This window comes from Macrobrachium rosenbergii, chromosome 49 (assembly GCF_040412425.1).
Source record: "Macrobrachium rosenbergii isolate ZJJX-2024 chromosome 49, ASM4041242v1, whole genome shotgun sequence".
Lineage (NCBI taxonomy): Eukaryota > Metazoa > Arthropoda > Malacostraca > Decapoda > Palaemonidae > Macrobrachium > Macrobrachium rosenbergii.
In genome coordinates, this window is record NC_089789.1 from 4,406,411 (window position 1) to 4,423,251 (window position 16,841).

A 16,841-nucleotide genomic window follows, 5' to 3' on the forward strand; every position below is an offset into this window, starting at 1 on the left:
ACACCATTTGTCATCACTGTTTCCAGATTTGCAAGTCAAGCTCAACATTATCATGAATGTTCATCGTTACTTCAGCTCACAGTAAGAACAGCAGACTCAAGAAATGAAGTTTTTGAGAAGACCGCCAAAGCTACAGGAGTACCAGCCAACACAGTGAAAAAATCAAGCGACAGTCATCTGTGCGGCAAGACGGCCCCCTTCTCTTCACCTGTACAGCCTGCAGGAAGAGGATTCGAGTGAAGGACAAGGTGGATAGTTTTGAAAATTACTGTATTAAATGAGATTTTATATATTTTTACGAGAGGAGATAGCTATAACGTTAGATGCCCTGCTGGAAAAACTGAATAAAAGCCCAGTAAAGTTTAATGGTGGAAGAACAACATTATGGAAAATAGTATATAGGGCTTGGATTCCGGGCAAAAAAAAAGTGATGAGTGGAAGGGCTATTTTAATGGAACGTGATGATATAGTGGCAGCGAGAACTGAATACCTACGGGTTCATTGAAAGAATAGGAATTGTAGTCCATCTGAACGTAAACCTGAAGTATTCCTGGATGAGACTTGGATAAACCAAAATGAATGTAAATCAGTGCTGGACAACGGGTGAAGGCAAAATAGGACCCAAACTTAAAACTGGAAATAGGGTCAAGATTTATTGTGTTGCATGCTGGGAGTGAGAAGGGAGTTTATGTTCAAAAGATGCGCTATTGTTGTTTCGGTCAAAAATGGTGCCAAAGGGGACTACCATGATTCCATGGACCATGAAAGATTTTTTAAAGTGGTTTAAGGAACAACTATTGCCTAATATAGAAGATAGAATCTCATCATAATGGACAATGCTTCCTACCACAGCAAAATAGAAAATAAAGTGCCGACAATCAGCAACAGAAAAAGTGAAGTCATAGAATGGCTCTCTTCCAATAACATCACCCATGACCCATCAGCATCAAAGCCAAAATTGCTACAGCTTGCTAAAGTGTCACAAAGAAAAACAGAGGTATGTGAGGACAAGATATATTGTGCAAATGGTCATGATGTGCTCAGACTGCCACCATATTATTGTCAGTTTAACCCCATAGAACTTATCTGGGCTCAAATAAAGGAGATGTCAGGAAAAACAACTCTAATTTAAATCAATCTCTGAAAACTGTTGAGCAGCTTCGAGACTGGCGATAGACAAAGTTTACAACAGAAGACTGGAGGAAATGTTTTCACCATGTCAAGAAATTAGAAGATGAGTATAGGAGTAAAGATGTTGCTAGAGAGCATATGTTTGAAAGTTTCGTTATTGACATTGGGAGATGACGAAAGTGACAGTGATGATATTGATATTAGAGATGATGATGACACTGACAGTGATATATCTCTATGAGTTTCCATTTTGTCATGAAAAAGGTGTTGACAAAACAGTGTATCTATATAATTTTAATATTCTTAAATAGGTAATTGCGTAACTACAGTATATTCATGAGTTTCCTTTTTTGTTTGAATATATAATGGCATAACAATGTATATCTGTTTGTAATTTCCTTTAATTTGGTTTCAATAGACAAGGGAATAATAATGTATCTGTATAATTTTTCATTCTTTTGTTTCAATAGGTAATGACATGACTATATGTATGATTTTCCATTAATTTTTTTTTAAATAATGGTAATGACGTAACAAAATATGTAAGACTTTCTTTTCTTTTGTTCATATAGATAGCCCTAATGACACTGTCAATGTAAGCCTACTGTATATGATTTTATTTTGTTTTATGACATAATACATCAGTATGAATTTCCATTCTTTTGTTTAAATATATAAAGCTATAAAAGTCTTCTGATTCGTCTCATTATCCTACATAATGCTATATAGTGATGTTGGGGTGTGGGAACATTTACGGAATTACACTTACTCAGATATGTTCAGACACACGGACATATATGATATTGGAGTGAGAGTGTTCAGCAGTCATAATGTGAATTCTATGCATTTTATGTACAAGAAAATGTAATGACATAATAATACGGTAAATATTGTCGAAACTGCAAAACTTCTCATATCACTAATTGGCAACTGTCAACGGTGCCTCAACGCTGTCATTTCATCTCTTGCAGACCACCGTAATCTCGGCACTATTCAAACTGAGTCAAAGTACGGATGCAACATAATACGACATATTCTTCATTTTCTCTTCACATATCACACCCCATCTAAAATCTGAAAGCACCAGCGTATTCAGCCATGAATTTATTGTATGGAAACACAAGTTTTATTTTATCTTGATCGCATGAATGATGCAAAATCCGACGATATGTAAAAACAGGTATAAAGAATGAAATGCTTCTCTTCACTTTTACTCGTTGTAATTCCTTTGTGTTTTATCTTACTGATTTCAGGAAATCACGGTTTAGTTGTACAATTAATACCGAATCCTATGGTATGACCAAAACTTCTATCTTTGTAAACGTGAGATAAATGAAGAAATATAAAAATATTTCAAGTTTTCTGAGCTACAGACATTAAAATGAAAGAGTGAGCTTAGCTGCATTCCTCCCAGTACCAGCCAATCAGAGGCCGCCAAACAAACGTCTCATGCTCAAGAATCTACCTTAAGTGAATCGGTAGTACCTACTGGGAGGGCGGTGGAGATCGACTTGCAGTCGACTACAGAAAGTTAAATGAACGACGGAGTCAGAGCCACCCCCTTCCCCAGATCGACTGACTGGTTGCTTAGACAGCCTAGGGAGTGCCCCTACCTAAGCAAAATTGATCTGGAGAAGAGGCTATTAATCAGTCCTTTTGTCCGAGAGTCATGTAGCCTCGGACAGCGTTCATAACTCCCAATTTACCAGTTCAGTGCCAGGTGATGCCATTCGGGTTGAAAAATGCTCCCAGCTGCTTCCAACGTTTGATGAACAAGGTACTGGCGGGCATAAAACTGCGTATGTACCTTGGATGACATCGTTACATACGCCAGCACCTGGGAAGAGCACCTAGCAATCCTAGAACAAATTTTTTTGCCCTGGGAGAAGCAAATTTGGTGATAAATCTGAAAAAGTGCCAATTCGGTGTCAGGAGATTACATACTTGGGCCATCAGGTAGGAATGGCAGTTGGTTAGCACCAAAGGAGGCGAATATAGAAGCCATCATGAATATGGCTTGCCCGAGAACAAAACGGGACGCCCAACTTCCTCGGGACGATACAGTACTTCCACAGGTTCATCCCAAACTTCGCGGATCGCTGCCACATCACAAACCTCTTTCAGGGAAAGCAGCCCTTCAGGTGCTCGGAGGAATGCAAAAGGGCGTACGATAATTTAAAAGCCATACGACATGACAAAGCCGGTCCTACACACCCCGACTGACGAACGGCCTTTTTGCCATTAACCGTAGATGCCAGCGACATCGGTATCGGAGCAGTTATGTTCCAAGAGAAGGAGGGAGTTAGGCATCCAGTGGCATATTACACAAAGAAATTGAAGCCAGCTGAAATGCGGTATAGCACGATCGAGAAGGAATTACATAGGAATGGTGCTGGCGATGAAGCACTTCGAGTCATGCCCACGCTGACCACACCTTCCCGCTGATGGTATATATGGATTATCATAACCCCTACAGTACTTGACTACCTTTAGGAACCAGAACAAACGCTTAATGAGGTGGTGCCTCGATCTCCAGGACTATAACTGGAAAAATCGAGCACATCAAAGGCATGGATAACAAAATAGCCGATGTCTTATCTAGACAGCATTCAGAGTAACACCCCGGGGCCTTACTAGTGCCCAAAATTCCATCTGTGGGCAAGACAACCTCAAGCGGTTCGGAACCAATACTTCTACTCCAGGGGGCGTAGCCCACCGGTCAGATGGTGGTGGCAAGTCTCCCTGCCTTCCTATAATTCAAGGAACCTCTATCTCTTATTATCCTCTATTAATCTTTCCTTAAATTATCACCACAAGAGGCAATTAAGTACGGGATACCATTCCCCACGCAATGTATAAATCATTGAGAATAACAGAGTGAGAAGTGGCACACCCTTGCGCCCATACCTTGGCACCGTGGCGTGCGTGTCAGCTCTCCCTGAAGGAGTCGCGCCCTTCGGTGCATTTTTCTCGCCCTGGGACTGAAGTGATAGTCCGGCCGTAATTTATAGGCGACGGACGAGAAATTCCCGCCTAACACCATAAAACCCTACTCCTTTTACCTTAGCTCTTCTGCCAATATCATTTTACTCTCTTTTTAGTCATTTATTTATCTTTATTTTAATGAATCTTTGAGTCATAGACTCTTGCCCTTGTGATTTAAATGCCCCTTTCGTAAGCTCTGAGAGATGTGTTCCGCCTTTCATATGCGGTCACGTTTTCATTCGTAACATCTTGTTAATTTTCCTTTTTGTTATTATTATTCCTTTTTTCCCCTTCCCTTCCTTCCAAGAACTCTGTTTGTCCTAGACCCCACATCTTTTGTCTGCTCACCCCTGTCATACCATTGAGTACTCAGTGTGGGCAGTGGACGATAAAATTAGTGTAGTTTAAGGCTAGCGAATTAAAGCTCATGAATACTATTGCCCGCATATGACTGTCAAAATCCGTGTGCGGGCTGGCTAAATCAAAGCACGTTGAAGATAATTAGATAAATTACCAGTGGATATGTATAGTCATTACAATATCGTAAAAGGGGATGTTATTTACAAAAATAAATGCACTTTTTTCATTTATACAGCCTCTTCAAGGCAGACTGTACTAACCGCATGCATTTTATCTAAAATTAAGTAACCGTGTATTTTAATTCTTGAACAATAACTTTTCTTTTCATTTGTTTGCCATAGCCTCATATTCTTGGTCTTATAATTTTAATTAATTCACATTGTTCGAGTCACTTTATAAAGTTACCAATGGGAAACCAAATCTAAAGTAATTACTCTTTTGCAAGTGTTTAAATTACCTTGCGTCCTGTTGAAGAAAGTTGTCCCAATGTGTTATTAGAAGTAATGTCACAGTTTCATAAATTCCTTAGGAGTAAAGCTCATTGCAAGGCAGAATGTAGAGTAACGTAAAGCATTTGCCGTTCATTCTTGTATATCAATGTACACACCCGAAGAAGGTGTGTACATCATCTTGTATATGGAGGTATTATGATTAGCAAGAACTCGCTAGCAAATTGCCTCCCTTTTTTTTTTTGTTATTTGTTTTGTTGTCTTCATTTTTGCAAGCCGCTCGATCGATAGACCATCTGTCTATCGACTTCGCATGGTCAGAATACAAGGGTTTAAAAAGATTAAGGCCACTCCTTTAGGCAGATCTTTCTTCGAGGCAAGGTGATCTCTGTCTGGCAGTTTTCTTACAGGCAAAACTCCTGCGGGCATCAGCTGAAGATGATTCAACACCCTATATGTTGGAAGTGCCCCTGCCCCATAGGGAGGAGATAAAAGCAGAAAACACGAGGCCTCCTCCTCACATGCGAGGGTGGACGACAGGGAGTGAAGAAGGACCAAGCCACCTGGTTGGCAGTGTCCTTAGCTAACCACGTGGCCCTTTTCAAAGTATACTTTCTCCTCGTGCCCTTCGACCGCAAGCCACGTTTCGCTTTCCACCGTTGACCTGCCGGATGCCCCACATGCCATTGCCCGGCCTTCGTGTAATTCCCACGCATTGCCCCTTCTTCGAGAAGTCCCCATCGCCGTGCCCTTGCATCCTAACACGTGGAAGAACTCGCCCTCGGAAATCGCAAGTCATCCATGACCAATTTTCTACGTTGGAACCACACCTGTCTTACGGTAATGTGCCCTGGAAACCTCCATTCAGTCACGCTTTTCCTCGAAACATTTACTTGAAGTGAGCCATTAATCAACGAATCTCTTGTCTAATGTCCGTGCGCATCTAGCATGGCAGTACTAAGTCTTTATTAATTCATCGAAGCCCTTTGGCACCCTCAGTGCAGCTTCGAATTCATTATTCTTTTGTCTGTTTTCATTACTGGTGTATAATGTGCATATCTCTCATTTCAGAGGGACCCTATTTCGTGGAAGCTTCTTGGACTGTGTCTGGAATCCCCCAGTTTCATTTATCCGGCAGGAATCCCTTCAGGATCAATAATCTATTGCGATTCCTCTTTCCCGTACTAAAGTCATTTATGTAAATACACTCCTTTAAATTTGCCCACGTGTTTTATGTAATATTTCCCTCAGTAACAAGAGCCCTACGCTCATATGAAATTCCCCTTTGTTTTCCTCTTTTACGTTTTCCTGGACCCACGAAGTCAGAATCACAAGGCTAAATTACCTAAAATTGTTGTTACCTGTCTCACAGAGAATATTTCAAACTAAATCGCCAGGAAAAACGTAAAAATATATATAATTATCTATAGAGTCACCCAAAGAACAGGTGTTAAGTGAATTAAGTTGGTGCACTGGAACCATAAGGAATAATGCATTTTAATTGGTTAGTTTTAATCTTCTTCTCATATCACAATGTATTTGTTGGTTTTTAATATTCTTACTGCATTCAGACCTTGTAAATGATTCACTATATCAAGGAAAATAATCCTGCACAGTGAATATAGACACCTATGTAGTTCCCGAAAGAGCAAGTGCTCTGTGAATTAAGTTAGTGCATTGAGACCACAAGGAAAGATGCACTTTAATTAGGAAGTGGTGCACTGGGACCAGATACTCGGTGTATTCGGACCATGATACATGGTGCATTCAAACTATTATTGGTGCACTGAGGCAGTGGTGCATTTAGTCCATAAACCGTGAATGTTGTATGACAATGACGTAAATTCTTTGCTGGGGAAAATGGTAAAAGTTTAGGAATAATTATTTGAACAAACCTTTATTCATTTGATTCAAATGTTGAGTTAAGGGAACTATTACATTATCCGAAGATGGTTTTTCAGATAAAGTTTTTTGTTGTTTGAAGAGTTTTTGTTGGAAATTTTCTTTATATTATAGTTCCCACTTTTGTACATTTATGCTGAAACAATCGATTTTTGCTAATATAAAGGGTCACAATAACCCTACTTCTAGAATTTTTCACCAGATACTTTTTACTGTCACTTTTGACTTATTCTACTTATGACCAGATCTTGACGTGGGTTTACTTAGGATATTTGTCCCTCATCTCTCCTTAAGTTTAAAGTCCTAGTATGGATATTTTTTTTTATTTCATCAATTAATGAATCAATTAGCCTCTACTCCAGTGGTTCTCAAACTTGGGATAATGAAGCCTGTGGGGTAATGAGGCTGTTTCTAAAAGTAAGAGGCACTTTCTTTGGAGTAAAATACATAAAAAGGTACAATGTTTTTATTTTATTTTTTTGTCAAATTCATAATGTCTAAAATCTAAATTCTTTATTTCTGAAGACTTGAGTAAAAGTAAAATTAATTTCTTACATATGAAATGCTTTAGAAATTAAGCATTCCGATATTTTTCTTTACTTTATTTTATAACTTCACATAACTGAAGAGGAATGGGGTAATGGTGAACTATCACACCACTGCCGGGGGGGGGGGGTTAACAATACCAAAAAATTTGAGAACCACTGCCTATTCCGATGCTGAACGCCGTTTGATCTACTGATGGTTATCTATATGGGACTAATGTTTCCATTTTCTTGTCTTCATCATAATCAGTCGTTTTATAAATATGTTCGTTTTATGAGCATAACTCCTACTCTAAACCAGTTTTCTTTCCCATTATTTCATTTATTTTTTTTTATTCGTCTTTGATGCCGTTGCTTATGTAAGTGTTATAGTGAGAACATATGTGTTGTACTATCTATCACAATTTCTCGTATATCTGTCCGTTTCCTCATAATTTCAAGTAGCCAACAGAAGATACTTGAAGATGCTTTGCTTAACGAATATTCTCAGTTTTTGAAAAATGTTCATTCCTGCAGGTTTGTCTTTGTACTCAGGTAGCAAATGCCTTGACAAAGTGCCTTTGTCTTTTTCATTTTCCAGTATTTCAGCCTGTGGTCTTTCCCACTCCTTGGCTATGCGACCTCGACTCTCTTTTTTTATTGCTTGTCTCAGTTTCTAGAATGTAAATAATCTGTTTTAAAATCGTCGCATTTCTCTAAAAATAAAGCATACAGTGTTGTGACTAAATTGTTTTTTATAAAAATTCCCTCTATATCAGCAAATTGTATTGATGACAAAAGTTCAAATCTGACAGCAAAAATCTTCAAGCATCTGAACGGTGTTCATCATCAGTGTTCAGACAATGAATGAGGAGCACCGTTCAGGTGTTCGAAAGTCTTGGTTTTCATTTTTCAACTTGCGTCAATAATACCATTTACTGATATAACTGGATTTTTTTAAATGAACAATAATTATAGTGGCTGATGTTGACAAAACACCTATAACTTATCACAATGAGTATCTCTGTTCTTTAGTTTTAGTCTTATCCATTCTGGTGTGCATTTTATGACGTAATAGTATTTCCCTTTAGTTTTAGTCTTATATATTTTTATTTCACATTTTTATTCATTATGTTACTTTTACGCAACTTTTAATCTCGATAAAATAATGATTCCCTTTAGTTCAAGAGATGAAGCTTTTGTCTCTATTTTTGTAATCGATTTTAAATTTATTTTTTTGCTATCTTTTTAATTTTAATTTGTCTGCGTTGAAACGATTTTCTAATTTTCTATAGCTATTGTTTGCTCATGGCTTCCATTATTCATTTATCCTAATTCTAGTGAACATTTCCATTACTGTGATTTTAACCTGTTATGAACCACTTTTGGTTCAGGAGGTTCAAATCAGTTACAGGACTGGAAACTGCAGAAATTAGGCAGACAAAGGAGGACATAAGACTTTACCTTAAACTAATTTATCACATCAAAAAATACATTCTACAAAGGTTCCAGGTTTGATTTAAATAAAATTAACAGCAGCAGTCAAAATCTGACCTACCCACAAAGACCATCTCAAAATAATGACACACCTAACACAAAATGCAGTTTATATATCATGTTCTACCAAATTTATAAAAACATTTAAGATGAGCCATTCACTGCTTCCCATTAATAATAATAATGTAACGAAAATCATTTACACTGCTCGACACCATGAATTAATGCAATGAAAATCATCACCAGAGCCATACACTGTCGACACCATTAATAATAATAATGAAATGTGATAATTATACCAATTTAACAATACTAGAACAATACAGACATTGCCCATAAACACAGGCAGCAAAACAAAAAATAAGCAACAATGACTGATAGATAAACGGTATAATAAATCAGATGAATTACAAGCCATTAAAAATAAACAAAATTCATTAATAATATCCAATTTCCAAAAATTAAAAATTTTTTCGTTGTATTTTGATAGTATTGAATCTCAACACAAAAAGAGACACAGAGTTTCAAGACAGAATAAGTCAAACAGACGAATTTTAAACAGCCTCTGGCTAACTCACCAATTTCCTGGCATTCTGAATGTCCATTAGAATGACCCACGGTCGAGTCATGTTTATTTGTCACCACAAATCATGAAGCTAAGAGGTAAGAATGCCCATCCAAACGGATTTTGCCGAGATATTCATTGAATCCAACGAACCTTACTGTCAGAAAATAGACATCAACTTTCCCTTCAAAGAAAATTTAAATAAGAAATTACAAATTTCCCAAAAAGTTTTGACATAAGATAACAGAGGAAATTTTTTTTTTTTTTTTACACCTCACAATATTTTTTCTATTTATGTATAAACATCTGAAAATGTTATGAACCGATTTTTCGTTAATTACGGGACTGGAATTATCAAGCTAGCTGCTAATTTTTGACAAGATGTATAAAAGCTGAGTCCAAGAATCCTTTAAATAAAAGGAACAGCATCAATGCAATAAGTGTTTAAGTCACACAAATGACTAAACAATCTCATTATAATGATGAAAAAGCATCCCAAAATACAGTTACTGCTCGAAACCATTAATAACAATAATGTTCACCATTCTTTCAATACCCACCCATTCACTTTAATTTTTTCGGTATTGACATTAGAATAATCAGCAAAACTCAATATATATGATGTACTTGATTAAAGCATGTAAACAAATGTGAGATGCATTAATAAATCGTCCAAAAAGTGAAATCGTTAAAATAAGTGTCCAACTTTGCAATTCAACTGTTCAAACAGAGAAATCAAAAATCGGTTTCACCTGCGAAAGAACCAAAAGCCGTCTGCATATCATGACTGTGAGTCGTCATAGGCCAATCATAATATATCCCATTAGATGACCACGGTCAGTATATCATAGCTGATATCAAAACAAATTCAAACGTGACATTTTGCTACGAACTTGATTGTAATCAACTTTCCTTGAATCCTACAGAAGCGACATTGAATAATTTTAAGTATAAATCGTGTTTCCTGGCTACAACTTCCGATGTTTGATAAAGATACAGGAATCTGAAACGAATATCTTAATTTACTGAATCAAGGACAGCACCCAACCTATTAGATTCACTTGAAATTACAGATTTGAAAAAGGGTTTTAAAAAGTTCTTAAATAAGATGTTAATGAAGGCCCTCTCCAAAATATAACTTTTTGTGATTCCTATATAAATGTCAATAAATGTAACGATTTTCGTTAATTCGTAGAATTTTTGACAAGATGATTTGCCAAAATACGTAAAACAGATACAAGAATCCTTTAAGGGAGGAACGGCATATGAAATAAATATTTAAGTTAATATTTGACAGGCAATTGTTTTAAATGTTATTCCTATGCTCCCCAGCAAGTGTCCAGTACTTCTTAATTATATTTCACCTGCGAAAAAAGCTTGACTTTGACCATATTGCTTCACTCATATCAAAATATTTATACTTTTGGGAGTAGCCCACTTTTGTTGTCTTTATATATATATATATATATATATATATATATATATATATATATATATATATATATATATATATATATATATATATATATATATATATATATATATATATATATATATATATATATATATATATATATATATATACACCATACATATACAAATGTATACATGGTTGTCATTATTTCTTGTTGTTGTTTCATTATTGATTATTTAAATCTTGTACTGTTCAATTTCAGTCGTATTTACGGTCCGTTGTGGCCTGCCATGAGAAGGCCGCGGAGGGACGAGATTCGTTACTGTGCACGGCAGCTCTTCTTGGACACACAAACTGTGTCAGGATCCTCGTTGAATACCGAGGTGCAGACATCGAAGAACTGGGCTCAGGTCTGTGTTTTTAATGTATATCGCGAGATAACTTTTTCTGACCTACTGTACTGGGGACGATGTATTCGAAAACTTTGGCATTCATAGCACAAAATTTAATATGTAATTAACACTTTTTTTGTTGTTGTTGTTGTTGCAGTTTCAATCGAAGGACGCTGTTTATCTGGAGTTCGTCCTTTATGGTGTGCAAGTAACGGAGGCCACTATTGGGCAGTTCTATATCTCCTGTCTAATGGAGCTAATGCAAATGGCGTGACGGCTTTCTGCGGTACTCCCTTGCGAGCAGCTTGTGCACGGGGCCACCTCAATATTGTCAGGCTTCTTGTGGAACACAGTGCATGTGAGTTTTGACATTATCATGTTTCTAATGTTGTTTAATATAGAAGTTACTTATTTTCACTTATTATTTATTACTTGGGCTGATATTCATTGCAACATGCTCACATCAAGTGGTACATTTTCTTTTACTACTGCCGTGCAGTTACAATTTATCCTGAGTTCACAAATCTGATTTACTTTTTGATTTATTTATTTTTCCAGATACTGAGGTTACTGATCAACGTGCTGTCACATGTCTGATGCTTGCTTCCTCTAGTGGCCATTTGGCAATTGTCAGGTACCTTTTAGAAGTTGGCGCTAATGTGAACAGCAAAGATATAGACGGCGAAAGCGCACTGCACGCCTGCGCAAACACTGGACATCTGGAAGTAATGAAACTGTTGCTGGATCACGACGCTCGAATGGCTGCCGACTATTCTGGTAAGTCTTGCTTAAAATTCTTTGGTTTAGAAACGAATGAAATTATCCATAATTCTTATTCAGAATTTGACCGATGTGGTTTTCATTGCTGTCATGTGGTATGTGCACTATGTCAAATATTTTTTTTTCGGTTTAGGACTGAGTATTGAATGTTTTCGGTTTTGTTGTAAGATGGAAACCACGTGAACATGAAGACATCTATAGATTCCTTTATTCTCGGGGTTATTTATCTTCTGTCCTCATTCACTTTACCAGGTTTAACGCCCTTGATTGTGGCGAGCCTTCGTGGTCATAGGGACATGGTAGAATATCTACTGAGCAGAACAGATCTGGTATCTGTACAAGAGGAAGCCGATGCACTGGAGCTGCTTGGAGATTCCTTTCAACAACACGGAAGATATAGGCGCTACAGTTAATTACTAGAAATCAGTAATCAATCAGAGGTAAGTTTTTCATGACCGGCTCTGATTAATAATGTAAGCTTTTTCAGTATGATACTGTGAATGCACTAATCTATTATTCTTTGTTAGCTACAAGAGATTTTGTTGTAGTCGATTTTAAATTTAGTTTTTTGCCATTTTATTAATTCTAATTTGTCTGCGTTGAAAGATCCTCTTACCACAAGAGTATTTTTTTTTTAATTCGCGTCCCCTAATATATTGCAATTTATTTCCAGGTACGTCAATGGTGCCCTGATTTATCCAAAAACCGACGATAATTTGCTATGTCCTTCACTTGAGGAGTTCAGTGAAGTCATCACCTTGCAGGATTTAGAAAATATAGAATTAGACCCTGAGGAAGTTCAAGTGCAGGCCCTTCTCGTGATGGAAAGGATTTTGGGCCCTGGTCACTCTGAAACAATGAAGTGTATTAAGGAAATAGGGATTGATTATGTGAATAACGATGCTATTAAACAATGCATCAAATTATAGGCTCACGCCATCGATACGCAACGAAATCATCTGAATCCACTGAACCCGAGTAGGCTGTTTCACTTCAAATCATTCACCTGACTGTTTGGATTCATAACAGACACTGAAAATGACCGCAACTAGAATGACAATCCCAAGGAATTTGCTGAGGAGTTTATGTGCGTATTTGGAAAAAAACATCAAAGAAATGGAACTAATTATTTCTACATTAAACAATGCTGACGATTATGTAAGGAGGAAACACGAATCTCACCTGGACCGGTTTATCATGATAGCTTTGCACACAGTGAAAAAGATCTCCCGTGTCGGTCACTGTCCCAGAACGGAGGTCGAACCTTCTGTTAGAGACTGGCTATCATTGCCAGAACGATCCTCGTGTCACGGGCACTGAAGGTAACACACCCTCCACGAAATTGCCAAGAACGAAGAGTGTCCCAAAGGTGTAGTAGACGCCCTCTTGTCGCGAGGGGCTCACTTAGATGCTAAGAATGGTCAGGGCCAAACATTTGCATCTCTGAGAGCTGACCAAGCGTAGCCAGTTTCTCAACTAGTGAATGTTGTTCGTCACACCTCTTTGCAGTGCCGAGCCGCAACGTGTATTAGAAAACATGGTATTTCTTAAAGGGCGACTTGCATCCCCTACTTGAGCAGTTTGTTGACATGCACTGATAAGGTTTACATTATGCGTAGAGGAAGTATCTGGTTCCTGTTACGCACTGTATATATCGAAATGCTTTAATTTACACCTGTATGAATGTATATATTTCTTCTTGGATTATTTTTGCACATATGTTTAGTGATTAAGTAGACTATGTTTTTTACATGTACAAAGTTACATATAATAATCTCCAATATTTTCTTGGCCCCAATTATGGTTAGATGTAACACATATCAGAATATGTGTTTTATGTATTTTCATATGTACTTTTATTTATTATTGTATGAGGATTTTATTTTTTTATATAGAGGCTTGCTGACTGTAGAAACCCATTTGAATTCACTAACTTTTTTAATAATTGTCTTGATATATTGAAGAGAATGAGAGAATCGAGATGCCGTCTCATCTGCATTCTGTAATGCTTTTTTTAAGTAGTCTTAAATATATATATATACCCTTAACTAGCTTTATAGTTTCTTTTTTACCTCCAAGTCCTTATCTTCTTCCATGGAGTAATCTTGCAGGTTACATGATAACTAAATCTTACTGGGTGGTTTTTCACATTATATACAGAGCAAGAATCATAAAAAAATATTTTTTATAATTTTTTTTAACGCTGGTTTTATAATTTATGGTATAAGAAGAATGAAATGGTTATTCAGGTACCATTTGGAGAAAGTTTTAGGAAAAATGTGACACTGGGGACACATGAATATCTTGAGTAATGTAATAACATTTTTACTTACTGTAATTCTCAGCCCCTATTTACCTTACGTCATCGACTTCACAAATTCATAAATGTTGTAGTTTACTAAACGATTTTTTAGTCTATTAGCTTTAATTGCATTATCTGGAGGTTAAAACCGTCTTAAGCATACTAGAACGATACGATACTATGCTATCGATGAAAGTCAATAGTATTCGTACGAAGATAGCACTCAGCCATCGAAACTAACCTAATCTACTTCGATTAAATAATGACCTAAATTTAGTTTAGATTAATTTGTAATTGAACGCACTTCCGGAAAATTATTTTTATCCCAATAATGAATAATAATTCTAAGAAGTTCAAATGTTCAAGCAACACTCTTAAATTGTTCTTTTTATTACTCGAAAAGTCATTGAAAACAAGTGAACATCATTTTGGCTTTTGTCTTGCTCATAAAATGAAGAAATGGGAGGAGAATGGAAATGGTGACAGCAGGAAACAAAGTGATCATTTTCTGCTCTTATATGTTTCATGGAACCTAAAGTTTGAGATACAAGTATTGATACTTTCTTTTCATTGCTTAATGTTGACTGTCTTTTCTTTTTAATATTTCTAATAAGATTCTCTTTTAATGTTTTTTATACGAACACAAAAGTTTACCTTCAAATGATTTTCTAAATGCAGTGTAATTTAATCTTCAAAAAACCTCTCAGAATATGATTTTACTATTCCCTAAATTAATTAAGCTTTGACAAGGTACTGGTTAGCTGTTATCAATTCTTATAATAGACTGAACGGTTTAACTGTATATTTGGAAACTCTTACAATAGCTGATATTAGAGTAAAATGATGTTTATGACGACGAAAGCATGAATTAAGGCTTTGCGAAAACAGATTCTCCTTAAGAATTTGAGAAGTATAAAGTTACTTTAATTAGACAGATAAAAGAAGGGCTGATAGGGAAGAGTATTGTCAGATAAAGCATCTCAGTGTGCACATGGACCTACCAAAAAGCTTTGTCATAGCAATGGTGAGAAGTCATGGAGCCGGTAACAAGGAATGCACGATATAAAAGGAAATTTGTTTAGGTGTTGGAGTTGCTATGAAGAAAAAGACGCAGGTTGTACAATATTACAAACACGATATAAACAGGTTCGGTGTAAAACTGTATCTGAAATGAGTATGTGCTCATGGACTGAAAGATGTAAGATGTAGAAGGAAAGACAGGAAAAGTAGGTGAAACATTATGGGGAAAGTAAAGATGTTACGAATACGGAGTGGATTGGATGATATCAGCTGAAAACACAGCGTTTATTTGTAAACTAATGTGCCACTTATTAAAAAAAAAAACAATTTTAGACAATATTGGCTATAAAAGAAAAATTCTAACATGGACTAAACAATAGCATCTTGAGACCATGCTTAATATACCAACTAAGGATTCTGTGTTCACGTTTGAAAACTAATTCTAATCTCAAATTTATGGAGTAGGAATGGTGTCACCTTTCTCTTGCTACTTTGCTAAAACCCTTTTATGATACTGGGAGGCTATATGGCTAAGCCACTTCCATGCATAATTTCAACCTTTATTCTACCTAAAATTCGCAAAGATGTTTTTAATCTACAAAAAGTCGAAGTTATTCACAGATTCATTGAATATTTAAATACACAACATCCAAAAATGAAATTCACATTTGAAACTGAAAATAATCACATACTCCAAGTCCTTGACACCACCAATGTCAAGCGATCATAACACGTTTTCTACCCAAGTTCACAGAAAATCCCTACATAATGGACTAGGTATTCATTTCTTTGAGTTTTCTCCTATTCTTTACAAAATTAAGAGCATAAAGGGCCAACTTCATTGAATTTGATAAAGAAATTCTGTATTTACAAAACTACTTTTGTTCTAGTTCATGTTCATTGTCTCAAAAAGTTTTTAGATCATTTCCCAGATATAAAAAGTCGTCAGACAAGTCCCTATTTTCTGTGTACCAAACAACATTCGATAAATGGAGCTTCCATACATAGGAAGTCAATGCTTTGAATTACAAAAAAAAAAAAAAAAAAAACCTTTGTAAAATGTTAAGAAACGTTAAGAGTTACAGCTTAGGTTTGCTATTGCTGAAAAATGATCAACTGACCCTTACCTGAGCAAGAAAGAATCCTTCCTGTGCAGGCTTATCTACAGGTTTTGTTTACCAGTTCACTTGGACTCGTTGTAATATATACAGGGTATATTGCTAGTTTCAATACACAATTTTGAACACGCTGAAAACATAATCAGAACACTTAGCTATTAGGGATCACTCTCACCGTCAATACTTTAGTTTCTCGGCAAAGACTTCAAAATCTCGTATAAAGCAAAAGACAAACGGGGCAATCTCTTGACAGGCTCTCTTTGTAATAGAAGAATTGAACTAGATTTTAATGGTAATGTACTGGCTATTCAGTTGTTCTTGAAATAGCATTGTACCTAATGAAAACGGCTGATTGCCTATTGCCTAGTTTCCTTACCCTCTCTTTGTATTGTTTACCACCAT

The 16,841-nt window shown here is 36.3% G+C and overlaps 1 protein-coding gene across 1 annotated transcript; it reads left to right on the forward strand.

Annotated features, from left to right (window-relative positions):
- The first annotated feature begins 829 nt into the window (after positions 1–829).
- Positions 830–12,928, forward strand: LOC136832015 (protein fem-1 homolog C-like). Its single transcript, XM_067092500.1, has 6 exons — positions 830–997; positions 11,090–11,237; positions 11,377–11,577; positions 11,778–11,996; positions 12,252–12,399; positions 12,673–12,928. The coding sequence occupies exons 1-6, from the start codon at positions 830–832 to the stop codon at positions 12,926–12,928; spliced, it is 1,140 nt and encodes a 379-aa protein (XP_066948601.1).
- The last annotated feature ends 3,913 nt before the right edge of the window (positions 12,929–16,841 follow it).

Excerpts from the sequence above, each read along its gene's own strand:
- LOC136832015 (XM_067092500.1), top strand. The coding sequence starts at position 830 with ATGGACAATGCTTCCTACCACAGCAAAATAGAAAATAAAGTGCCGACA. Across the intron at positions 11,238-11,376 it reads CATCGAAGAACTGGGCTCAG|TTTCAATCGAAGGACGCTGT; the intron begins GTCTGTGTTTTT and ends TTGTTGTTGCAG. Across the intron at positions 11,578-11,777 it reads TCTTGTGGAACACAGTGCAT|ATACTGAGGTTACTGATCAA; the intron begins GTGAGTTTTGAC and ends TTATTTTTCCAG.